General features: G+C 38.3%; 4 protein-coding genes across 5 annotated transcripts; 2 read left to right on the forward strand and 2 right to left on the reverse strand.

Moving 5' to 3' along the window:
* Window positions 1–509: 509 nt before the first annotated feature.
* Window positions 510–5,460, forward strand: LOC106445580 (kinesin-like protein KIN-UA). Its single transcript, XM_048758022.1, has 19 exons — window positions 510–898; window positions 1,024–1,124; window positions 1,214–1,336; window positions 1,658–1,843; window positions 1,921–2,142; window positions 2,221–2,356; window positions 2,449–2,598; window positions 2,672–2,760; window positions 2,847–3,050; window positions 3,119–3,262; window positions 3,349–3,483; window positions 3,569–3,700; window positions 3,781–3,922; window positions 4,035–4,127; window positions 4,231–4,356; window positions 4,465–4,590; window positions 4,665–4,808; window positions 4,884–5,012; window positions 5,094–5,460. Exons 1-19 carry the CDS (start codon window positions 694–696, stop codon window positions 5,255–5,257), a joined length of 2,751 nt encoding a protein of 916 aa, XP_048613979.1. The 5' UTR covers window positions 510–693; the 3' UTR covers window positions 5,258–5,460.
* Window positions 5,461–18,464: 13,004 nt separating this feature from the next.
* LOC111206439 (ACT domain-containing protein ACR8) lies at window positions 18,465–21,275 on the forward strand. The gene is made up of 7 exons (XM_022703277.2): window positions 18,465–18,787; window positions 19,221–19,266; window positions 19,388–19,502; window positions 19,590–19,657; window positions 19,749–20,321; window positions 20,416–20,520; window positions 20,617–21,275. Exons 1-7 carry the CDS (start codon window positions 18,726–18,728, stop codon window positions 20,971–20,973), a joined length of 1,326 nt encoding a protein of 441 aa, XP_022558998.1. The 5' UTR covers window positions 18,465–18,725; the 3' UTR covers window positions 20,974–21,275.
* A 1,214-nt stretch (window positions 21,276–22,489) lies between these two features.
* Window positions 22,490–24,269, reverse strand: LOC111206485 (ATP-dependent Clp protease proteolytic subunit-related protein 2, chloroplastic). The gene is made up of 9 exons (XM_022703480.2): window positions 24,109–24,269; window positions 23,975–24,021; window positions 23,824–23,896; window positions 23,636–23,750; window positions 23,397–23,534; window positions 23,204–23,320; window positions 23,052–23,120; window positions 22,858–22,953; window positions 22,490–22,782 (listed from the first exon to the last, which is right to left on the reverse strand). The coding sequence occupies exons 1-9, from the start codon at window positions 24,156–24,158 to the stop codon at window positions 22,645–22,647; spliced, it is 843 nt and encodes a 280-aa protein (XP_022559201.2). The 5' UTR covers window positions 24,159–24,269; the 3' UTR covers window positions 22,490–22,644.
* Window positions 24,270–24,610: 341 nt separating this feature from the next.
* Window positions 24,611–25,456, reverse strand: LOC111206486 (general transcription and DNA repair factor IIH subunit TFB5). Of its 2 annotated transcripts, XM_048758024.1 has the most exons (4): window positions 25,346–25,417; window positions 25,213–25,251; window positions 25,048–25,094; window positions 24,611–24,941 (listed from the first exon to the last, which is right to left on the reverse strand). In XM_048758024.1, exons 3-4 carry the CDS (start codon window positions 25,080–25,082, stop codon window positions 24,764–24,766), a joined length of 213 nt encoding a protein of 70 aa, XP_048613981.1. In that variant the 5' UTR covers window positions 25,083–25,094; window positions 25,213–25,251; window positions 25,346–25,417; the 3' UTR covers window positions 24,611–24,763. The 2 variants fall into 2 exon arrangements, with proteins under 2 accessions (XP_048613981.1, XP_048613980.1); XM_048758023.1 differs by lacking the exon at window positions 25,213–25,251 and having other exon boundaries at window positions 25,345–25,456.
* Window positions 25,457–25,497: the final 41 nt, after the last annotated feature.

Raw genomic sequence — 25,497 nt, forward strand, 5'->3', positions numbered from 1 at the left:
TTCCTTCTATTTTATCTTCCTCTAGTTTTTTTGCATTTTATAAAAAGGGAGGAATTCAAACTAATATTTTAAAATACATTCAAATTAGTCCATCTTTATCAACAAAATAAAAGCTGGTCCTACCAACACCAATACAAATCATCCTTTTAACCCATAACAAGGATATCTAGACAGCCATTGTATAAATGTGAATTGACAAAAATAAGAATCCATATAAACAATAAATACGGCTAATAAACACACATCCACGAACCTAACAAAAAATGGTTAGAATGGTCACATCTCTCTCGCTCTCGTGAATGGTCATATAGTTTTGGATATATTAATAAATGATATTCACGCGGAACAACCACGAACGTAGTAGTAGTAGTAGTAGTAGTAACCACACGGGTAAATTACGGGACCAGTAAAAGGGCATTAATGGTAAAAAAACATTTAAGTAACTTTTCTGAATGAATATGGGTCCCACTTGATGGTTTAGTTTTAACTGTGTCTAAACCACACACGATTCCCTCCACTTCACACTACCCACACGGACAAGACACATCTCTTTCTCTCTCTCTCTGTACAATTTGTGAGCAGTTGTTTGTCCCGAAAAATTAATCTCCGAGAAAAGAAAGGAATTTTCTGGGGAATCAAATCGAGGGAAAACGGAAGAGAAGAAGCTTCTCTGTTCTTTTACTAGAGAAGGAAATGTCAACGAGTTCAGGAACTGGTTCTGCGAATCACAGAAACGGTACGCATAGAAGCTCTCTCAGAGCTCAGTCCTCTGCTTCTACTTCCGCTCCTGCACACAAACCTTCCCTCAAATCTAAGACTGTGCTTAGAAAAAGCAGCCCCGCCGCGCTCGGTAGCGCCCCCTCCGCTTCTAAGTCTGGAAACGGCGGCGACTCTGGTGGTAAAAAAAATAAAAACACCTCTGTTCATATTTTTTTTTTTTTACCCTAGAAAAATTTCACAGTTCCGTTTATTACAGTAATTAGAATGTCTCTCGATCATGATCTGCTTTTTTTTTTTTTTAAGTTCCTGGGAGGGTTCGTGTAGCTGTTAGGCTAAGGCCAAGGAATGGCGAGGAGATGATCGCTGATGCTGATTTTGCTGACTGTGTTGAGTTACAGCCTGAGGTACAGTGATCTTCTATATATACACTAAGCTTTGTGTATTGAAAATGTGGAGAGAGCTTAATCAGTTTATATGCTTTGATTCGTTTTAGGTGAAGAGATTGAAACTAAGGAAAAACAATTGGGACACTGATACGTTTGAGTTCGATGAAGTGCTCACTGAGTATGCTTCTCAGAAGCGAGTTTATGAAGTTGTGGCTAAACCTGTTGTCGAGGTACATAATAGAATTTGCACATCACTCTCTTCCTCTTGTTGCTGAAACATTTAGGTTGGGGGTGCTAGTAAACCGGATCCCATCGGAACTCCGAAGAAAAAAAAACAGAGGTCATTAGCTCAAAAAGAACCCTCACCATTGTGCAAACGTCCCCGAGTTTTTTTTTTTTTTTTGACGGCGAACGGCTATTCTATTAAAAGGTCCCTTCAAGTGACCGCTGGGATGAAACTAATATTACATGTTATGGTTTTGGACCGTAGTCCTCCTGGTATTAAAAAAAACATTTAGGTGATGATTTTGTCTTTTTTTTTTTTTTTGAAGGGTGTATTGGATGGTTACAATGGGACGATAATGGCGTATGGCCAGACCGGGACTGGTAAGACATATACACTGGGACAGCTTGGGGAAGAAGACGTAGCTGATCGTGGAATAATGGTCCGTGCTATGGAGGATATTTTAGCTCAAGTCTCCTTGGAGACTGATTCTATATCTGTCTCTTATCTGCAGGTGTCTTATATTTCTCGATTCTTTTAAGTTTCATCTGTGTTCTTGGCATGTTTGCTTGATGTATTTGTAAAATGCAGCTGTATATGGAGACTGTACAAGACCTTCTTGATCCGGCTAACGACAACATTGCCATTGTCGAAGACCCGAAAAGCGGAGATGTTTCTCTTCCAGGTGCCACCTTGGTGGAGATTAGGGATCAGCATAGCTTCCTTGAACTTCTTCAACTCGGAGAAGCTCACCGGTTCGCTGCTAACACCAAATTAAACACCGAGTCGTCCCGTAGTCATGCTATCTTAATGGTGAATATTACTGATCCTATGTTTTTGCTTAGAGAGTGTTGTCTTTTGCATATTAATCTCATCATCTAAACTGTGCAGGTTCATGTCAGACGCTCTTTAAAGACAGAGAGTAATGGAAACTCACACATGACTAAATCTCTAAAGCCTCCTCTTGTCCGGAAGGGGAAACTAGTTGTGGTGGATCTCGCTGGCTCGGAACGTATCAGTAAATCAGGTTGATACTCTTCATCTACAATCTCACTTTTGTGTTAAGATTTATATTTTTTTTTTCTTGTGTTAAGAGTGTTTGTTAATATACTTTACCAGGAAGTGAGGGGCATACACTGGAGGAAGCCAAATCTATCAACCTCTCTCTGAGTGCGCTTGGCAAATGCATCAATGCCCTTGCTGAGAACAGTTCTCATGTTCCGTTCCGTGATTCAAAGCTAACTAGATTGCTTAGAGATTCATTTGGAGGCAAGTGACTCTCTACATTTTTTGTGTGCATTTGTATCTCTTTGCTTGACTATCTGGCCTATGATGTCAACAGGCACTGCAAGGACATCGTTGGTTATTACAATTGGTCCATCACCACGACATCGAGGGGAGACAACAAGCACTATCATGTTTGGTCAAAGGGTAGGGAACCATAGCTCTTTGTGTGACTCCTTTATTCTTATTATGATGGCTACGTTTTTAAAATTTTCGGGGTTATTATTAATTAGGCAATGAAAGTGGAGAATATGGTGAAGTTAAAGGAAGAGTTTGATTACAAAAGCTTGTCTAAAAGGCTTGAGGTGCAACTAGACAGTCTAATCGAGGAAAACGAGAGGCAGCAGAAGGCATTCGTTGATGAGATCGAGAGAATAACCGTAGAGGCACATAACCAAATCTCTGAGGCTGAAAAGAGATATGCCAATGCACTAGAGGTACGTGATGGAACAGAACCTTGCCTTTCTTGGTGTATGGATTCAGTCATCATATATGTTGTGTGTAGGAGGAAAAGCAAAGGTATCAGAATGATTACGTGGAATCAATAAAGAAGCTGGAGGAGAACTGGTCAAAGAATCAGAAGAAGCTGGCTGCTGAAAGGCTTGCACTCGGAGAGAAGAGTGGTCTAGACATCACATCAAATGGAAACGTAACGTCTCTCTCTCTCTCGTCATGCATGTTATTTGTTCACTCCCTTGTAGATATTAGTCTCGTTGAACCTTTTTGTTCTTACAGAGATCCATTGCTCCAGCATTAGAGGAAGTCTCTGAACTGAAAAGAATGGTTCAGAAAGAAGCTCAGCTGAAGATGGCGGCTGAAGAGGAAGTGAATAGACTGAAACTGCAACTCACTGAGTCTAAAAGAGTGGAAGTATACCCCTAAAGCCTTTCCTTTTGTCTGTGGATTACTTATTTTCAAACTTAAAAGTCTTATTGAGCTATATATAATTCATTAGGTATCAGGAAACTCTGAGATCATGAGACTCCATAAGATGTTGGAAACCGAGACACAACAAAAAGAAAAACTAGAAGAGGAAATAGCGACGCTGCATACTCAGTTACTGCAGTTGAGTCTTACTGCTGACGAGGTAACTAATACAGAAAGCATGTTCTAGAGAAAATATCTGAGGGTGTCCTGTTTTAATCATTCTTTATATATGTTTGGCAGACAAGACAAAACCTAGAGAGACATGGTTCACAGAAAACATCTGGTGGTGCTCTAGATTCTTTTATGTCTCAGTTAAAACTTCCTCAGTTACAAGATCCGGGAAACGCTGAGAAACCTCCTGTAGCTAAACTATTTGAACAAGGTAAATCTCTAGTTGTTTTCAAAACGGTCCGTTGTTTGTTTTCTATTCAAATACAATAAGAACATATATATATATATATATATGGCTTCTTACAAACGTTTTTCTCTTGAAGTTGGGTTGCAAAAGATTTTGTCTCTTCTTGAAGCTGACGATGCCGATGTAAGGATTCATGCCGTCAAAGTAGTAGCCAATCTGGCTGCCGAAGGTTTCCCTCTGCAACCTTCAATATGTATATGTTTTTTAATACCATTACTCATTCAGAGCCTCATTATATCTTTGAACTGTTTGTTGTATGTAATAAAACACAGAGGCAAATCAGCAACAAATCGTGGAAGCTGGTGGTCTCACTTCATTACTGATGCTTCTGAGAAATACAGAAGATGAAACCATTCACAGAGTTGCTGCTGGTGCAATCGCCAACCTTGCAATGAACGGTAATAAAATATTGTTCTCATTGGTCCATTCACTTAGTTTATCATATTATATTATTTTTTTTGTATTTTGTTTAGTGAACCAGTTTATATTTACTTCTTTAACTTCAGAAACCAACCAAGAGCTGATCATGGATCAAGGAGGCATTGATTTACTGTCATCAACAGCAGCTAATGCTCAAGACCCTCAAACCCTCCGGATGGTTGCTGGAGCAATTGCTAATCTCTGTGGAAATGGTATCTTTTATTCAGAATACATAAACTTATTTGTTGACTAAATTCTGGGACACAATATCTTTTTTCCGACATAGATAAATTGCAGACAAAGCTAAGATCGGAAGGAGGGATTGCAGCTTTGTTGGGAATGGTAAGATGTGGACATCCTGATGTGCTTGCACAAGTTGCTCGTGGCATTGCAAACTTTGCTAAATGCGAGTCAAGAGCATCAACACAAGGTATTGAATTTATCCAAAAGACTAAACATCTCATTATCTAAGATTTATTGACTTAATAATGCACCAAATAAGCAGGAACTAAGAGAGGGAAATCACTATTAATAGAAGATGGTGCACTCTCTTGGATTGTTCAAAATGCCAAAACCGAAACTACTGCTATTAAGCGGCATATCGAATTAGCTCTCTGCCATTTAGCACAACACGGTAAGTGTATTGGTTTGCATCGAATTAAAAAAAAAAAAAAGAACTGCTGAATCAATGGAATTATAACATGAGATTTTGCAGAAGGGAATGCGAAAGAGATGGTAAAGGAAGGAGCAATATGGGAGCTGGTGAGGATCTCAAGAGAATGTTCGAGAGAAGACATAAGAAGTCTTGCTCATAGGACTCTCACTTCAAGTCCCACTTTCCTTACTGAACTTAGGCGTCTTCGTGTTGATATCCGGTAAAGCCGGTTTTAACTTCTTTAACTTAGACGTCTTTGTTGTCTGATTTTTTGCTTTTCTTTCGGTTTAGGCTGGTTTGTGGTTTTCTTCGAGGCTGTGGCTTTTTTTTGTTTGAATGTGTATATTGTTTTGGTGGGTTTTGTTTGTGTATATTTGAGGTAGTAATGCAAAATTTATAATAAATTATGCTTCAGTTTCTTCGGATAGTTCGTTTTTGTTTAATTTGCTTCCTCTGGCGGTCAGTTCAGCCCCCAAGGGGAGCATTGTATACATATTTTAAAATGTTTGATGTAAACATATATTTTTGGTTGGTAATGATCAATGCGGTTTCAGAACGCATATTGCGAGCACATATACATAACTGGTGTGGTTGAACTGCGACTCAAAACAACGGTTCTTTAAAGGGGTTTTTTTTTTTTTTTGTCAACTTTTTCATTTCCTTGAAATGAGCCCAATGGGCAATTACAGTGGTATCAAATACAATACAGCCCAACAAGGATATCACATTATATTGTTATACAGAAAAGTCATTAAAACGGTGGATGAAAAGTCAGATTGACCACGTATCAAGCTTCGGGGATGATAACACAACACGTGTTGCATACGTGTCCTTCATGCCGGGGTACTCTTCTCCGATCACCGCCAAAGCTTCTCCACCGTAGACTCCTCCGCAATCTCGTCTGTATCTTTGCGTCTTATCACCATGACGAAGCTTTAATCCTCGCCAATGGAGATTAGCATCTTCAGTCTTTGATACCATCTGCAGTTACTCCTCCTTCTATAACAACCGTAGCTACCAAAAAATTCTTGCCATTCTCCAGATATGAATCACAATGACAAAGCTTCAGAAAAGTTGAAAAGACACTTTGTTGAAACGCTTCTCCTTATGAGAAGCTTCAACTCTACTGAATCTTCCAATTAATTCCCGAGCTTAATCAAACGACTCAAGAACCTACTTTGGTTAGATGCTCTGCCCATAAGCCAAATGGCTATTCACTTTTAAGGGGCAAAGATTGATTCTTTCCACAAGTAGTCTTGAGGATGACTAGAGAATACCAATCATCTCTTGATATCAAACGGGATTTCACATTAGAAACAAAAGAAAGAGACATGAGATTTTTAATCAACTATAATCGGAGATAAAAGGAATATTGATGAGAAACTGCTCCGATTCAGTTGAGATAGATACAAAACAAAAAACTCGTCATCGCGAAAAGAGAGATCCGCTAACGGAAACGAAATCGCCTAGCGAAGAGCTATTATACAAGAGAAAACAAAAAACAAAAGAGGTTGGTAACCGGCGGCACAAGGCCTCCGGCCACTGGAGATCAATTCTGATTTAGGAAATTTTTAGAGAGAAGTTAAAGAAAAAAGAGTTCTTTAAAGGGGTCCATATCAAGTTTATACATAGAATGTGATGGGCCGTACAAGCTAGCCATCGAGCCATAACGAGCCTGGCCCAACTATTTATATTTTATAATATATATATTTTTTAATAAATAATATATACATGTTTCATAAAGTTTTTGTAACGTGCATGTGGATATTGTATTGTGATTCAATGTTTTGGTATGGAAAAAACTTATACGCTAACCCTCTATTCTGCATTTTTTTTTTTTTGACAAAAGATTTTCTATTGAAATGCATGAGAAAGAAAAGTTTACAGAGTTTCACTCAGTAGACCAAGTGGTCTTTAGATATTACATATTTAAGAACAAACTCGAATCATGACAAAGGGAACAGATCATAGTTAAGAGGAGAACCATAGTTGCATTAAGGCAGAGGAGAAGGCTGGCCTATCCGATCTCAAGCTAGAGATTCTGTTTTTCACCGTGAGAGTGATTTTTTTTTGGATCCCATCTGAGGACAAGAACTGAGCTCTGTGGAGACGGTTGTTACGCTCCGACCATAAGATGTAGAGAGTTGCTTGCCAACCCAGAAGAAGAGATCTTTGATGCTTGTTTAGGGCTGTAGTTTGCAGTTGAGCCAGTATTGAATTCCAATGTCTGGTAGTTCTGAACCTGCATTTCTCCGCTATAAATTTCCAGATTGGCCAAGTAAAACTACACTCAAAAAAACAGTGGGCAATAGATTCCTCTGCGGAATTACAGAGGAGGCATCGAGGATCAGTTTGTAACCCCCAAGTGAGCAGTCTATCTCTTGTAGGACATCTGTTTCTGATCATCAACCAAGTCAAGAACTTGTGCTTCGGGATCCCCCCTGAGAACCAGACCTCTTTATACCAAGGGACCCTTGGTAAGTTAGGCTTTAGTAGGTCATAAATATCTCCCGTAGAGAAGCGCATATGAGGGTGATTTCCAGGCCACCATTCAAGAGTGTCAACGCTCTCATTTAGTGCCAAGGTAGAGAGATAGGAAATGACCTCAACCTGTTTGTCTGAGCGGGCATTTGGGAGTATCCATGCCCCATTCTCCCAGAGTTCAGCTAGCGTTGCCTCCTTTGGAATCGGATATCTCAAAGAGCCCGAGGTTTCAAGAAAATCAGAAAGCTTCCCAAACGGAGACCAGTTCCCTGACCAGAAGTAGCAGGTTTCGCCATTGCCTACCCGCTGTCTGAACCAGGAGAAGACTAAAGGGCGAAACTCGAGGAGGTTTTTTACTAGCCATGAGTGCTTCCGCCTAGTATTAATGACCCAAAAGAGTTGAAGATTCCCCTGTAACATTTCTCGAATAAACCATGATCCCCATATCGAGCCCTCGGCGAAGAATATTAGCCAAATCATTTTTATAGCACATGCCGCATTCCATGCCTCTAAGTTTCTCAAACCCAAACCACCTTGGTCCTTAGCCTGACAGCAGGAGTCCCATGATACCTTAGCGGAACCCTGAGCAGTGATGTCTCCTTTCCACAAGAATTTTGCACAGAAAGAATCTATCTCCTTAATGACACTTTTTGGAATTATGAAAGAGCTAGTCCAGAAATTAGTAATGCCATTTATAACAGATGAGATTAGGAGTAGCCTCCCAGCATAGGAAAGGCGCCGTACCGTCCAGGAGCGTAGTTTGTTTTTGATTGATTGAATGAGAGGAGCGCACTGGATACGAGTGATCTTTTTTGTGTGCAGTGGGACTCCCAAGTAGCGGATAGGGAAAACACCTATTGAGAGACCCGTCTGTTGGCTGATTGCTTCTATCTCCTCTTCGCTTATTCCCGCTGCAAAGAAGCATGATTTTTGAACACTTATTGCAAGTCTTGATCGTTCCTCAAAATCTTTAAGCACACAGAGGATGGCTTGGACGGAAGAAAGAGAGCCATCTGAAAATATTAGGAGATCATCTGCAAATGAGATGTGAGTAAGCTTTGATCTACCACATCGAGTATGATACTTGAATTTTCCCTCCACAGCTGCTTTGTCCAAAGCAATAGAGAGACAATTCATTACCAATACAAAGAGGTAAGGGGATAAGGGATCTCCCTGTCGCAGTCCTCTTTTACCCTTAAAATATCCATAAGTGGAGCCATTGAAAGCAATCGAGAAGGATGGGGTACACACACAAGCTTCAAGCCAACGGATGTATAGTTCCGGAATGTGGTAACTTCGCAAACATGCGAACAGAAACTCCCACCGCACAGTATCAAACGCCTTTGCTATATCCACTTTGATGGTTAGTATCTTCTCCCCACCCTTCCTATGATAACCTTGGATGACTTCAGCCGCAAGCAGAGTATTCTCCATTAGTAATCGCCCTTCAACAAACGCAGTCTGATTTGGCAAGATGAGCCTCCGGAGGATAGGTTTTATCCTTTTGACTAGAAGTCTAGAGATGGTTTTATAAGTGGTATTACAACACGAGATCGGCCTGTAATCAGCTATGTACGTCGCACCTGGCTTCTTTGGGACCAAAGTAAGTATAGTAGCATTAGTTGATGTTGGCAGGAACCCGGAGACAAAAAAATGAGAGATGGCGAAGAGAACTTCCTCTCCTAGAATCGGCCAAGCAGCTTTGAAGAACGCCGAAGAGAAACCATCAGGTCCCGGAGATTTATTTTGATTTAGCTTTCTCAGAACATTTGTGATTTCCGCAGGAGAGGGATGAGAAGACATTAGGAATTGATCATGTGCTGAGCAGGAGAGGGAGTGTAGTTCTTGCAGCCAAAGGTAACAGGCGTTGATAGGGGGTAAGACTTGAGGCGCCAGGATTTGTTGGAAATGAGAGATAGCTACTGTGCTGATAAGATCAGGGTCGGAGATAACAGTCCCATCTAGCAAAGTAATTGACCGGATGGCATTTTGAGAAGCTCTGGCCACTGCTACTTGGTGGTAGAAGGGAGTGTTGTGTTCGCCTAGTCGCAGCCAATTAACTCGGGACTTTTGGTGGAAAAAAGACTCTTCAATCCCACGCAGGAAGTTGTATTTGTCCTGGAGGTGTCTTTCTTCCTGGAATAAAGTAGTAGAAGGAAACGCCATTGCCTGCACCTGCACATTTTTTAAACAAACATTAACCTCAAAAACCCTCTTTTGAATATCTGAGAAATTCTCTTTATGCAGCGATTTTAATGGCCTCTTAAGACTTTTGAGTTTAAAGCCAAGCGAAGATAGATCATATGCTTTACTTCCGGCAAGAGTCCATTCTGCCTCAACCGAGGAAGTGAAGGTAGGGTGGCTAGTCAGGTGGTTGAAAAACTTGAAGGGTTTGGTACCAGACGATGGAAGGGGGCAAGCTGTGTCAATAAGACATGGGGAATGGTCGGAGAACTCATGGGCTAGGAAAGTTGCAACACTGTTAGGGTAGCTGCTAATCCAGTTGTTGTTCACAAGGGCTCTATCTAGCTTTTTAGTGATTGGGTTTTCTGGTCGCTTATTTGTCCATGTGTGGGCATTCCCTTGGAACCGGAGATCATGAACTCCAAGATCAAGCAGGAAGTCTTTTAGCTCCAGCATATCAGAGGTTATGTGATCGACATTTGGTGAGGAGTGTTCTGCAAAATGGGTGATCTGATTTAAGTCGCCTCCAATAACCCAACTGCGATCTTCTAGGTAGTACGTTTGCTGCACTTCCAGAAGCCCATTCCAGAGATCAAGTCTCTCTTCCCTTTCGTTTGAAGCGTAGATGGCTGAGAAAAAGAAAGACTGACCAGTTTGGAGCCCCACTTTACAGGTGATAGATTGCCTAGTTTGGTGGATTTCCTGGACCGTGACTGAAGGCTTCCAAATAATAATTACCCTGCCATCTTCATCAGTGTTGTGGTTGGATAAATAGTTCCAACCGGGACAGAGTGTAGCCATGATCTGATTCAAGTTTGTTTCCTTTATATGGGTTTCCAAAAGAGCACCTATAAATGGCTGATAAACAAAGAGCCATTGCGCAAAAGGTCGGTGCTTGTCCGTGTCATTTATACCACGGACATTCCAAAAAAACATCTTTGTACACATTATATACATGTCCTGTTCACTCCTTAGGAAAGGAGTGAACCCACAACGGGGGATATTATTTCTTCAGAGGGAAGGTCTGTGGCTGATGGCGGGATAGGGAGGGAAGGGAGGGGGGGAGGTACCTGGGGATTTGAAAGAGGGGCAAAAGGGTTCGAATAGTCTATTTGGTTTACTTGAGAGATAAGTGGAGGCTTGGAAGATAATTTATATTTTCGTTTTGGGGATTCCCAGTCTGGTTTTTTAGCGTGAAAAGTTCTGAAAGATTGGGAAGGAGTGGGAAACTGGGAAGAATCAGCCACAACAGGAGAGGAGGGGGGTGAAGAAGGAGGGGGTTGGGTTATGGGAGGGAGCAAAAGAGGTTTTGGGGTAGGGGGAATAGAGGAATTGGGCATCACAGTTGCTGCAAGGGCTAAGACATAGTTTTGGGCGTATGAAGAGACAGGGGATGGCGGGGAGGAAGGAGGGACAAGGTGGTTTGAGTGGGGAAGAGGAGGAGAAGGAGAGGACGGGGGAGCGGATGAAGGGAGGGGGGGATAAGAGGAGAGGTCAGGAGGGTATCAATATCCATAACAACAGGATTAGTAGAGGAAAAAAAAGAGGTTGGATGACCAGGCCTTATGACCGAGGGCACGTATGCAGGGCCGTGCCTTGTAAAGGAAAATTGAAACTTTCGCTTAGGGCAACAAATTTCTGTAAGAAGTTATTTATATATTCATTAACAAATTTTTTGATTACTTCTTAACTTAAGTACGTACATACTAAATCACTAGTAATATCGTCTTTTCTTATTTCCTACAATTACAATTAAGATGTTAATTATAACTAATTTCTTATAATTTATCTTTTTCTTTACTTTTTAATTTATCCATATGCTTATCTTTTTTTTTTCTTTTATCATAAAAATAACCTTTTCCTTCATTTATCTACTAATCCCTCCATTTCAATTTATTTGTCGTTGTATAGTAAAATTTTTGTTTAAAAATAATTGTCGTTCTATAATTTCAATGCAAAATTTCTTGACTTTATATTCCAATCTATTTTCTATTGGTTAAAATGTTGTTAGATATATTGGTACTGATGTTTTTGTTTAGAAAATATGTAAAATTAAATGTTTTCTTAATCTGTGTGTTCAATTCTAAAACAACAATTAAAATAAAACGGAGGGAGTATTATTTAGTTTATTAGCTTGTTAATTTTTAGGCTTACAAATTTAAAATAAAATTATCTATGTAAAATAGTTTTGTATATTGCATTTTCAGTGTTTTTTTGCATTTAAATATTTATCAATTAAATATAACTATAATAAATGTGCATATTTTCTACCAAAATGTTATTTCAAAAAATGATTCTGATGACTTCTTATATTATTCCATCAAAAAACAATTTCTTTAAACATAATGGTTTAGGGCATCAAAAACTCTTGGCACAGCTCTGCACGTATGCCTTGGTGTCACAGATCGTCGAAGAAAAAAAAAATGTTCTGAACTCTAATCACCTCAGAACTCTAACGTAATGATCACTGAGTTGTGATATTAACTTGAAATCATAGGCATATTACACAAATATCCGAATTTGACAAAAAAAAAAAATGTATATCTATACCATCCACAAACACGCACGATTTGGATATATGCCGGCATGAAGCGGAGTTGTCGAATTTCTTCAGTAATATAGAGAATATACTCTTCAAACAAGTTTACATTTATTAAAACAGTACATTTAAAAACAAAGTCGTATATTATAATTGTGAACATAAACGAAGTCATGTACTAAAAATCAATTAGAGGTTGACAAGAACAACATAACATAAACTATCAGCCTGCAATACTAGTTGACATATTAGAAGTATTATAAAAAATAAACTCTCAAGCGGCGTGAGAGGGAAGTGGTGTGTACGCTGTACCACTCCTAATTACTTGTGTGTGCTTCTAGCCTTTCACTTCGTCACTACTCAACAGCTAACACATAACATAGATCATGCTCTAACTGTGATAATTTTATTTATTCTTTTTCTTTTGGCGTTGTATACGCAGTAGTCAACCATTTTTTTATCATCAAAAGTCAAATCCTGTATTTATGTATCTTAAGCACTTTTGTGAAACAAAAGTAAACCCATCTCTTTCTTGAACATTCAAATACATCTGGCCTCAGCAATTAGGTTTAGTCTTCAAAACCCCTCAAACATTGACTGGTATTCGGCTAAACATTTTACTTTTCATATTAAGCATATGATTAATTCAAACTTATTCGTCTCCAATTATTGTCTCATGCCGTTTACTAGTTTATGCTATTGTCGGCGTGGATGTCACTATATATACCCACAAATTGTAATTAATTAACGTGGCATAGCCAGGCACTATAACCGGACCTTACTTAATCATGCTGATACAAACACATGTATAAAAGTTTCCCACAATTTATACTGATCATTCAGAAAAGTGGTCAGAGGCAAAAATATAAACCATCACAACAGGACTAACCTTAGTGACCAATTTTTCTTACAATATATATGATGTATGTAGTTAACACAAAATATCGATATGTACATAACGAAATAATATAAAAATGATACAGTTTTGGATCAAGATAAAAAGGTAACTCGAAAAATAATTACAGAATCCCAAGTATACATAGAATGGATGGTTCAACCCACGAAATCACACAACATAAATAAACTTTCGAAAAACTCTAGTGAAATCGTTTGGGAGCAAGGTCATGTTTAGCTATCGGGTTCTGCTGTTATGTTGATTTTATCAACAGAGTTTTAAAGATTCACTTGGATTAGTCTAAAAGCGGTTTTAACTTAGTTTAAAAGCTTTTGAATATGTTAGAGACATGTATTCATCAATGGACAAAATCCTAGTCAAACTCTGAGGGTAGTTCCACTATTAAATTGGACGGCTGAGATTTCATTTAGGGAATATCCTCAGATCCACGAAGTTCTCCTAAAACTACGGAAATTTGTCGATGCTATATGAGAAGAAGAGTCGACATGCCTTAAAGTTATCTTATACAAAATACTAGTATAAAATATTAACCGGCGATACAGTGGGCAAATCAACAAAAAAATACCATTTACAACTGTCGTTCTATCGAAGTAAGTGAACTATATCTATCTATATTTATCATATAAATATCTGTGACTATAATAACAACGGAAAATACATGTTTTTGTCACGTCCGAGGAACAACATGCCCCTTGAGAGTAATGGTGTGATCTTTGTAAAAGTTAAAAAAATAACATGATCTGCCCGACTATCCCTAACAATCATATAATAACCTCGTTAAAATCTGTTTAGAATGTATACTAATGAACACAGAGGTCGTGCGAATGTCTTCCCGATATTGTGAATCTGAACCTATTTATGATCTCTAAAAAGAAAAACAATTGCAAGTTGATGAGATCCAACATTTAATCCGAGTATCTTATGGAGCCGCAAGTTGACAAACAAAATCACCTCGATCATAAGTTTCTGATGCGCATAATAATAATAATCATGAACGATACACACTAGTCATGTTTTTTAGATAGTTGCACTCAGAAGACAAATCTTCTTAAGATCAAAGAGAGAGGGAAAGCATATTGAAATTTGGCGCCAAAACACTAACAGTGAGTCAAAAAGCTACACCGAACTCTGTCTCGTCACATGGACTCCTTTTTGTCTGGGTTCCATTGTCAACTACGGAATTGCCCTTGCAGAGATTAGGTTAGGTTAGGTTGCACACTTACTATAAAAGGATTTTTTTAAATACTACGCAACAATCAATAAATTTCCTATTAGAAGATTAGGGTAAATTTGGAAATGTTATAGAATAAATTGGAGAATCTACGAAAATAAGAATTTATGAGCTGTATTGCCACATCAGTAAATTCCCCCACGGGATTTTTCTGTCCATTCAACGTTTTGTTCCTACGAGTTGCTCAAAGGCTGTTTTTTTTCCCTGTGGGTTGTGTTTTCTTTTTCCTTTATACCCAATTTTTATTTTTTAATTGTTTCGAATTGTTCTTAAAGAAAGTCACATTATCCATAAAATAAGAATTTTTATGAGAATTAACGGCACCGACCGACCCGACCCATATTCTCGTGGACAATCTTCTTTTGGTTGATTCTGTTGCCAAGATTATCGTAATAATGTTATTTATTACGTTCTGATGAAGTAGCTCCCGCAACCAACCGGTTACTGGCCATTCCCGTTTCCGGCGGAGAATCGTACACAATTTCCCGCTAAAACCGACGTGGAAAGAGCCATCAAATACAAAAAAAAAAGCTATTCTGAAAAGAGCCAAAATATTGTTTACTATCAATAACATCAAGGGCCAAAGTAATCGACAAAATTTCTCTTGAACGTACGGAGAAGCTCGTAACTCTGTTTATTTTGTAATTGTTCTAAGATTCTTTGACACATTTTTTATTTCCTCGACGTTCTAGTCTACCAACTTACCCTTACTCATAATAAAAATGGCCGGTTGTCGAGTTAAAACATAAAATAGATTTTAATACTCATTGCAAATTGATCATTAATGTGTCATTAATGATTAACAGCTAACAAATGCAGCACAAAGAATCGTAGCCTTGGTCTTTGTCCGTTAAGCTTAACGAATAGTTAAATTGCTTTGGCAGGTTCGGTTACTGCACTGCACGTCCAAGCATGTAGGAAACTGAATTACTAGCACTACGGAGAACTCTGTCGTCGACGTGGCAAGATCTAGATCCTATATGATCTCAGATCGCTAAGACATCCTACGTGATTGCACGTGACATGGTTATGTTCCTTCTGGAGAAAGTGTGGCCCATACGTGGGGCATATTCGTATGTAGTGCGAATGGATCTCCTTAGATGATCCCTTATGTTATACACTTGTTTTCTTTTTCCAAATTATACTAGTAGGATATAACTAACAATCCACATACGAAGAATATACGAATCTATCAATTCTGGCATCTACTAACTGTAGCCACTTTTATATTATCTAATTATAAAAAGTTAAGGAAAACACGCTTATGGACGATCATAAATCTCCAATAAAGTTGATACGTGATATTCTGTTTTAGGATCAATTCAATTAAAAACTATGGTATATAGTCGGTAAATGCGTAATGGGTAGGCCGATAAAATCACCTCATCGACGTGAGAGTCACGCGTGAATTTACTTTTCTTCCTATACTTCCTCTTGGTCCAATTAAATGTCACCACGTGACTGACCCCTGATTCTGCTCGTGCAAAGGACAGTTTTACCCTTCACGACATGCTTAAAAGTGACAGTCTCTCTCTTGCCAGCTTTACATGGGTCCCGTAAAGATCTTTCTCCTCTTAAAATTGCGCCTCTCGATTCGGAGATTCCCATGATACGAAAAGACCCATATGCCCTTAAATTGCCAGAGATGTCGGAACCAAAATCTACGAGTTTTATTACAGAACACAAGCTTATGGGAAAGTACGGATCTACAAAAGCGCGTAGAATACCAATACCATACCAAACATCTCTGAACCAAAATCTACGAGGCTTATTACAGAACATACCATAGAGCTTATGGAAAGTACGGATCTTCGAGAATCGCGTAGCTCTCACGTGGTCACGTTATGAGGTGGGTGTGTGTGTAGGGAAGAGAATTCTCATCTTAGCAACGAAGCGAGTATCATTTGACGTGGGACCTTTAAGATTATGACACGTGGCCTACCGTGGCCGTTGGATGAGTGATTGTCGGGAGGGATCATACTAGAGTGGAAAGCACGCAAAGGCAAAACCCCCATTTAGGACCGGTGGTGTCCTAGCTGGACAGTTGAACAACCATAACAGAAGGATGTGTCGACACGTGGGGTTTTTGCTGGTTGTTTCTTTTGTGATGGGATTGCTAACTAACTACGGGAATATTTAATAGCTAATTAAACCATTTCGCTGAGATTTAGGTTTGATGTTTTGGATGATTTTGCGTCTGATAAGCGATACTATTAAGTTTAAAAAGTTTAAAAAAAAAATTTGTACCCAAGACTTAGAACAACTGAGATAATGAAGTTACATTAAAATTACTTCCTCCGTTTTTTAATATAATTCGTTTTAGAACTGTGCAAATAGATTAAAAAAATCATTAATTTTTTAATATTTTCTAAACAAAAACATCATTAATTATTTAACTAACCACAAATCAACCAATAATAATAAAATAGAAGGTATATTATCATTGGTCATATAACATTAAGTGGTAATAAATTTTACATAGAAAACCGAAACATCATATAATTTGGAACATAAACATTTTTCTAAAACGACTTATATTAAAAAACGGAGGGAGTAGTATTTATTAAGAAGAATTAAGTTAAATACAAAGTTAGAAGAATGATGATTATTGTAGCATTTATAGGTTAAACTAGATATTAAAAATGAAACATTATAAAAGTCCATATCAAGAAGACTTTTAGCAGAGAAGAGGGTAGCGATTGGCGAGGGAGTGTTGGATGGAGAGAGACGGTGGCGCGTGAGAGGCGGGGTCGGAGTGGTGGAGGGCGTAGGAGAGTAAGGGGAAGATCTCGAGATCGTGATCCATTTTTTATTCTCTGTTTTGTTGGTCAAGGGAGGTCGAGGATCTGGGTTCTTGTCTGGTTCGATGTTGGTTGGTGTGGCTGTGACTGATTCGAATCCTTGATCTGGTTCGCGGTGGTGGTTTGAGCCGGTTCAGATATGGGGATTAGATGTTCTTTCGGATCTGGTTTGTAGCTTGTCAATCGATTCTCATGGAGCCCAATGGATTCAGTTCGTCTCTCTCCTCCCTCTTTATCTAGTTAATAGTCAAGTTGTGTTCGTTTGTGGGTTGGTGTTGTCTTGTCTTCTTCGGAGTTCAGCTGTGTGTGAAGCTATATCAACGGGTCATTATATGGCGGGGCTATGTATTCCGGGTATGGCTTTGTCGATGATGTGCTTTCCGCTAGTCGTAGCTGCGGAACTGGGGGCCTCCTGCTTCTTCTCGTTCTCTCGATCTTTCGGTGGTGTGTGTTTGTCAAAGTCTCTTTTGTGGGGTTCGTCTTTTGGATGGTAAGTTGCTGTGGAGGTATCTACTTGCTTTCTCCTTGCCGTCATGGTGTGGAGTGAGGTTTCAAGACGAAGGAGTGGTTTCGATCTCTGGCTCTTCTCTTGCGAGGAGGTGACCATTCTCTTGCTTGTAGATGGTTGAGTTTGGGTACACGAGTGTCCGCGTGTTTGAGCCGTTGGTCCTTTTTGACGTTATCCCTTCTTGGAGTTTCAAGTCTCGATCTTGTGCTTTGCTCTCGCGAGGATCTGGTTTGTCGTTGTAGATGAGTGGTTAGTAGTTATTGGCTTTATGGTGGCTTTGGTCTTTCGTTCGTTTATGCCGTGACTGTAATCGTGAGTTTGTGGTTTCGACCTGTGGTGGTTTATGGTCCTCTCAAGTTCTGGGTTCTGGGTTCAGCACGTGCTTTTCCATTGTCTTCAGAATGATCGTTTGTCAGTCCTCGCTATGGAGTTTGATTCTGGCTCTTTAAGTTCCTAAGTGTTTCAACTACACCTTCTCTTAGCTTGCTTTAGTTAATTTGGTCTTTTGTTTAGTCTCGTGTTTCTTGTTGTCTCCGGGATGTTCGATCTGTGAACTCGCCGGCTTAGTCTCCGAAAGGATTGCGATCCTTGTCGGTTTTGCGTTGTACGATCGGTTTCGAAGGTTATAATAAATTCATAGATGACCAAAAAAAAAGAAGACTTTTAGCATTAGAAACATGCGTGAGTTGTGCCCTTCCATGTGAGTCTTCTATAATATGCCGAGATAATAAAAAATACAATTAAATATGTATTTATCTATATATAAAAGGAGTCCAGTGTATGGAAGGATTATGTGAAAACGTGATTTGAATCATCTAGAGAGAGAAAAAAGTAACAGTCTCGCAAATCAAGAGAAATTAACGGTAGAGTTTGGTTTAGAGAGAAACGCCTTTGAAGAGATCGCTATTTGTTTTGTTGGTGGTCATCTTTTGTAAGAAGAAGAAGAAGAAGAAGAAACAGAGAAGCTAAAGAAGAAGAGATTGAAAACGACGCCGTGTGAGTATCAGAGAGATTGAGAGAGAGATAGATATGGCGATGAAGGGCTATTTGGATGAATATGAAAAACTTGTGATTAGGATGAACACTCCAAGGTTTGTTTGCTTCTTTTTTTCAAGAACAGATCTTAAGATTATAAAAACCAAGAACCTCGTTTTTTTTGCTGGGTATCTAATGATTTCGTGTTTATTTTCTGTATTTTTTCCTGGAAATTATGAGTTTAATATTTTCGAAATTTCAAATTGAGTTTTTTTTTTTTGTCAACAAATTGAGTTTTTAAATTTTCAAAGTTTCTTTTCGTTCATCCTTTTAGTTAACCTTTTTTCAAAGAAATATATTAAAATATTTTAAAGTTTGTTCTTTCTGTCTGCTTCCTAGAAGATTTCCACAACCCTCTTTCGGCCTCTTTTCTTTCATCAACTTGAATTTTTTTTAACGACTTATCTTCTTCAAACTTTAATTGAACAAAATTTATTTTTTTGACACAAATGAAAATTAGTCTAAAATTAATTTGTACATAATTTACAGGGTCGTTATCGACAATGGTGTTTGTTCTTCAGCGACAATCGTCAAGGTTTGCTTCTTCTCATCTTTTTAAATCTAAACCACCTTAAATAATTAATAGCCCTCAAAGCAAATGATTCATACTTAATCCAAAAGATTAATAACAATAACTCCATTTTTTCTTCTATCAGGTTGACAGTCCAAGAGGACATGGTATATTGTTAGAAGCAGTACAAATCCTCACCGATTTGAACCTCTCCATTAAAAAAGCTTACATTTCTTCTGATGGAAGATGGAACATGGATGGTAATTAACAATTTTCAAAAAAAAATATATATATTTAATTATAATGTTTTAATTATGTTTATAACTCTTGTTTTCTAATTACTGCAGTTTTCCATGTGACTGACATAAACGGAAACAAGTTGAATGATCAGAGCGTCTTAAAATACATTGAACAGGTAATTTCGTAATTTAATATAAATAAATGCTCTGTCTGCATTCAAGAAGGGATCCTAAAAATAGAAATATTTCTTTTTTTGGTTTTGACAGTCGATCGAAACGGTTTACTACGGAGAAAGCATTGAAGTTAACGGTCTAACGGCCTTAGAGTTAACCGGAACGGACAGGATCGGTTTACTATCCGAGATGTTTGCGGTTCTCTCTGATCTCAACTGCGATGTAGTTGACGCTAAGCTATGGACACATAACGGCAGAGTTGCGTCTATGATCTATCTCAAAGACTGCAGCTCAGGATCACCGATTCTTGATTCTCATCGCATATCCAAGATCGAGGGACGGTTGAAGAACGTGTTGAACGGCGATAGCGACGTCAAATCCGCTGCCAAGACTTGTGTTTCGGTGGATATGATGACGCACATCGAACGCAGGCTTCACCAGCTTATGTTCGAAGACAGAGACTACGAGAAGAGATCCAAGAAGCAGGAGAGATCTCCTATGGTGGTTGTGACGGTTCAGAATTGGGCTGAGAGGGGCTACTCGGTCGTTAATGTTCATTGTCGTGACCGGACTAAGCTTCTGTTCGACGTGGTTTGTACGTTAACCGATATGGAATATGCCGTGTTCCATGCGACTATCAACACATCTGAAGACCAAGCTCATTTGGTATGTTTCTTGAACCGATCTTTAGCAAAAATTTTATAGTTGAGAGGTTGACTTTGAGCTAAACAATCTTTTTTTTTGTTTATAACTTTTTCAGGAATTCTATATCCGGCATAAGGATGGATCACCGATAAGTTCAGAAGCAGAGAGACAACGAGTGATACAATGCTTAGAAGCTGCAGTAGAGAGAAGAGCATCTGAGGTATATATAATTTAGACAACGCTGAAATTGATTGACTGTTTTAATTGGTTAATCGGTTATCTAAACCGGTTCTTTGGTTTTGATTGTGTGTGTTAGGGTGTGAGATTGGAGCTGAGGCATCCAGACAAACAAGGTTTACTAGCGGAAGTTACTAGGACGTTCAGAGAAAACGGTCTGAATGTTACAAGAACAGAGATATCAACGAGCTGCGGTATGGCTACAAACATATTCTATGTAACCGATGCGAATGGAGATGAAGCCGACTCGAAACTGATTGAATCGGTTAGGGAGAAAATCGGTTTCGAGTGTCTAAGAGTAAAAGAAATGCCATCGGTGAATCAAAGGAAGGGAGATGGAGAAGAACATCAACAGACTAAAGCAGTGTTGGTTTCACTTGGGAGCTTGGTCTGGAGAAATCTATTCAGCTTTGGTCTTGTCAAATCATGTTCTTGAGACAGTTCACAACGTGGGTTAACCGAACCACCAGTGAAGTAGAATTTATCTCTTAAAAGGCACGCAGACTTTATTCGAAAAGTCTGCGTGCCTTTTCAAGGATTAATACTTCTAATCTGTGTGTTTTGGTAAATTGAGTTTGAGTTTAGGCAATGGTTCATGGTATTGTTAATAGAGAAAAAAAATAGGGAAAGATGATTAGAAAATCAGAAGTTGCTTACTATTTTTATTGTGGGGGTTCTAGATGTTATAAAAGTTTGTACAAAGTTTCTGAAATTAATTATTATCATTATTGTTTGATATGTTTGTGTGTTTGCTAGACTTATTAGTGGTTGGTATTTTTCTGTGGAATGTTTTAAGGTTTTGGTCCCATTATTCAAATTATAGAAAATTATAGATGTGGTTATGGATATGTGTCCCATTAAAATAAAAAGCTGAATAGTACGTTCTAGTGTTTGAATATTGGAACTTTCCATCATAATTTTCCAACAAGAAAAAGGACATTAAAGGTAGGTAAGCAAACAAAGCTGTAGCTGTTGGTAGGTGATGATTCGTGGAGTAATTGGAAAATGATGCATTGGTGAAGGTAGGTAAGCAAACAATTTATTGAAAACTTATTGAAAAAGAAAAAGTAGTTACGTCACTTCCTCAGAGATGTGCCCTGATAAGTATGTTGTGTATACCCCACATCCTCTTCCATTTTCCTAAATAACAGGCCTGCCTCAGAGAAGAGCCTCTTTTACAGTCCTCCGGTCATCGGGTATCTTCAACACCACTCTATTTTTCACTATAAAATATAATTTAGAGTAAAAATGTTTCAACGGTACTCTATTTTTCAATAAGTTTATTCTATATATAGAGTAAATTATTTTTTTTTTGTTCATCATTCTATTTTTTACTCTAAAATAAAGTATCATTGGAGTATATCACAATTCTATTATAGAATTACTCTATTTTAGATTAAAAAATAAAGTGAACCATTAAAGATAGTCTTACGTTTCACTCCTCTGCGAGAAAGGCTACATAATAAATCTCAGGATTCATCGAACTTACTTACTACACATCCCATGACTGATGACACTATGGTCCTGACTGATAACTTTGCGGAACGGTAAAATCACATTTTAAATATGCGATCCTAAAAATATTTTGTCAATCAACAAAAATTGTAGAACAACAAAAACGTAAAAACGCAAATTTGCGTACAGTGATAAACTACAAAATTTTCATTAAATAGAATAGCGAGTTTTAATAGATTTTTTACAAAATCAACATTTTTATATTCGACAATACCATTCCAAAAGTACATGAAAGATCCATATTAGTCATTTTTTGGGGAATTTAAGATAGTTTTGGTTTTAGAAGCGGTACGAGTCCGGTTTGTTTAAAAAATCAGACCAAGTGACATCTCTCCCTTCGATGGTTCATTACATTACATTGTAAGCACTTTTTCAGTTTGGTTAGGATGTGTTTTCGTGGGACTACCACAGAACCAACCAGACAAGAAAGCCACCGGTTAGAAAACGTCTCAGCTTCAGATTTAAAAATGTTTGTAGAACCCAAATAGAAAGAAATAACGAGAAAAGTGATTTTATACGGTAACAATCACCCAAGGAACAACAACTTCAAGCTTTTGACATTACCAAAAATGTGAAGGAAAAAAAAAACAGATTAACCGAGAACAGAAGTTTCGTCTTGGCGAGGAGCGTCGTCTTTGATGCGCGGTGGTCTAACAATCTTATCAATAAGTCCGTACTCAACAGCTTCTTCTGCGTTGAATCTCTTCACTCTGCTCAAGTCTTTGAATATCTGCATCATCATTGTTTCAATATCATCATATGCACTCTCAGAAGTGTCATTACTATTATGACAACAAAAACTAACCGTTTCCACAGGCTGCCCGGTATTCTTGGCTAGTTCGTTGAAGAGGTAATCTCTTATCCTTGAAAGCTCCTTCGCTTCATTTTGGATATCATCAGCCTGAAGGAAGTTCGTAAGTTTATATAGCTCCACCATGTAAATAAATGAAGATTTTAATAGTCAATAACTCGAGAGAGAGAGAGAGGAGGCTTATTTACCTGACCACGCGCAGCACCAGCTGGTGACGTGAGGGCGATTCTTGACAATGGCATCGCAAACCGTTGACCCTTTCACAGAAAGAAGAAAGAAAAAAAAACAATTAAACCCATTTTCCTCAGAGTCTAGAACATAAGTTCAAACAGATGATTACCTTTTCACCGGCAGCAAGAAGAAAGCCTGCAAGGTTATAGGCAAGGCCAACACAATGTGTCCCAACAGGACTTTTCAAGCTCTTCATTGTATCATAAATAGCTAGACTCGGAGTTAGCTACAAAAAAAAAAGATTAAACAAGTGTGTAAGCAAAGAACAAAAAAAAAACAAATGTAAAGAGAGAAAAACTCACATCACCGCCAGGTCCATTAAGGTACATATAAATCCTCCTGGAGTCATCAAGAGTATCGAGATACAACATAGTTGCTAATATCTGGTTGCTAAACTCTTCGTCAATGTTTTGTCCAATGAAGATCACACGCTCTCGATACTAGCAACCAAATATAACCAAAGTTTGCATCTTCTTTTTTTTCTTTCTTTCTTTCTAACAAGGTTTTATGTAAAGAGTTGAATAATATAAATACTACGTACAAGGGCGTTCCATATATCAACCCATTGCCAAGTGCCTTCCTCTCTGTTTCTGTATGGCACTCTCGGTGTTCCTATAGGCATCATCTTCACCCTTGACCTACTCGCTTTCCCCGTCCTGCAACACCACAAAGCTAATGAACCCATCACATCACATTCAGAGGCGAAAGAGAAGAACTTTTGAGATATACCCGGATTGCAAACTCTTGTGGATCCTGCCGTAGAACTCCTTATTCAAATTCTGATACCCATTTGTCAAAAAGCCTAACATGAAATAAATCAGTTCACTATCGATTAAAAAATCAAAACTTTATAAGAGAGTTAAGAAGAAAAGGAACGAACTTGAAGATTGAGGCTTTAACCCAGAGTAAAGCTTGATGTTGCTACAGCTACAAAAATAACATATAAAACAATCAGATGCAAGTGTAAGTGTATGTTAATTGAGGACATTACAATTTAGGAGAATCTAAGATTACCACGGACTCAGAGAAGACTGGTGAAGGGTTGTGTTAAACGAGACCGCCATGGTCGTCGAGAGCTTGTGTTAGAGAGCCCAACACAACCTTTTGTGTTTTTCTTTTTTATTAACAAAGGGGGAAAATTACAGATTGGGTGAGGAAGATACTATCAGTTATATTGGTTTACCTTAACCGATTGGTTTACATGTGCAGTTGTATTTGGTTTAATTAATCTTTTTGATTTTTTTTTTAATTAAATTTGGTTAATGGGACAACAAGACTTCCTCGAACTTCCTGAACCCTGTCTCTCTATCCTACTGTACTGTAAACTTGTGGTAACTGAAGTGCAAAATCATAAAATGTTATGCTTATGAATCAAAAGAAGAGGTATTGAGTCCCAAATCTCAAATCTCAAACTAATCAACTGATATAAACTAGTTTGGTTTGAGAAAACCGATTGATTCAAAAACCAAAACAGAGAGAAACAATATCACAACCATCTCTCCAACTAATCAAAACATACCCAGAGAAAATAGACTTGATTATTTGACAATGTCATACCATTATAAGCAAGCATATGAGTAATCTAATCTTGCACAAGATGATTCAATCTGACAAAGAAAAAAAAAAGAGGAAGGCATTTTGATAGGTGGTGTATTATATTTTATTTGTTTTAAGAAGGCTTCTCGTAAGAGTTTTGATCACGAAACTCAGCAACGGCGCTGCGGATCATCTGCTCAACATGAGGCTGGACAAACAAGTGAGTACTATCGAGTACATGAATAATGAACTTCTGAGAGGAAGGCATGGAGTTGTTCATGTTCACTATGAACTGCGCCATGGGAATATCGCTGCAAACAATAAAAGAGAAAGAGAGTTAATCATCACTTCAAAAAATAAGTGTTAATAAAGTTCAAACCACTTTTTGATTGAGAAAGGAAAGAAAGAAAAGAGTACCAGGTGATGAACACTCCTTTGATGGCATTAACCATTTTTTGAGTTCTCTGAAAGAAAGGATAACACAAAAACCAGTTGAATAAATCTGGATCAGAATGCTAAAACACTGCTTGAAACTCAGAACACCATATTAGCCCTTTGTTGAGCAGAAAGAAAGTTGAATACTTTATTTCGATTGCCAAATCTAGGTCAAGTTTCTGCGACGGCCACAAAGGTTCTCGTATAAATACATTAAGGAAGCTTTATTTGAGAAGATCAAGTGTGCTTGTCTTTGAGCGAGATAGAGAGAGAACTCACCTTGTTAACGAGATTCCCCTGGTTTGACGAGACGAGACGAGACGATGGCCAACAGACGCACAAATGAAAAAAAAAGAAAGAAAGAGGGTTTTGGACTCCGTTTTATCTCAAAAGGAGCTCACTTTTTCACTTTTTATAAAAAAAAAAGATCAA

This window comes from Brassica napus, chromosome C5 (genome assembly GCF_020379485.1).
Source record: "Brassica napus cultivar Da-Ae chromosome C5, Da-Ae, whole genome shotgun sequence".
Lineage (NCBI taxonomy): Eukaryota > Viridiplantae > Streptophyta > Magnoliopsida > Brassicales > Brassicaceae > Brassica > Brassica napus.

What these genes read in the sequence shown, in the direction of transcription:
- LOC106445580 (XM_048758022.1), top strand. Translation starts at nt 694, where the DNA reads ATGTCAACGAGTTCAGGAACTGGTTCTGCGAATCACAGAAACGGTACG. An exon ending in GCTTAGAGATTCATTTGGAG is followed by an intron (nt 2,599 to 2,671) that starts GCAAGTGACTCT and finishes TGATGTCAACAG; the next exon opens with GCACTGCAAGGACATCGTTG. An exon ending in TGAGTCTTACTGCTGACGAG is followed by an intron (nt 3,701 to 3,780) that starts GTAACTAATACA and finishes TATGTTTGGCAG; the next exon opens with ACAAGACAAAACCTAGAGAG.
- LOC111206439 (XM_022703277.2), top strand. Translation starts at nt 18,726, where the DNA reads ATGGCGATGAAGGGCTATTTGGATGAATATGAAAAACTTGTGATTAGG. An exon ending in CTGAAGACCAAGCTCATTTG is followed by an intron (nt 20,322 to 20,415) that starts GTATGTTTCTTG and finishes TAACTTTTTCAG; the next exon opens with GAATTCTATATCCGGCATAA. An exon ending in TAGAGAGAAGAGCATCTGAG is followed by an intron (nt 20,521 to 20,616) that starts GTATATATAATT and finishes TGTGTGTGTTAG; the next exon opens with GGTGTGAGATTGGAGCTGAG.
- LOC111206485 (XM_022703480.2), bottom strand. Translation starts at nt 24,158, where the DNA reads ATGGCGGTCTCGTTTAACACAACCCTTCACCAGTCTTCTCTGAGTCCG. An exon ending in TTGATATATGGAACGCCCTT is followed by an intron (nt 23,535 to 23,635) that starts GTACGTAGTATT and finishes TTTGGTTGCTAG; the next exon opens with TATCGAGAGCGTGTGATCTT. An exon ending in CCGGGCAGCCTGTGGAAACG is followed by an intron (nt 22,783 to 22,857) that starts GTTAGTTTTTGT and finishes ATGATGATGCAG; the next exon opens with ATATTCAAAGACTTGAGCAG.
- LOC111206486 (XM_048758023.1), bottom strand. Translation starts at nt 25,082, where the DNA reads ATGGTTAATGCCATCAAAGGAGTGTTCATCACCTG. An exon ending in AAAGGAGTGTTCATCACCTG is followed by an intron (nt 24,942 to 25,047) that starts GTACTCTTTTCT and finishes TATTGTTTGCAG; the next exon opens with CGATATTCCCATGGCGCAGT.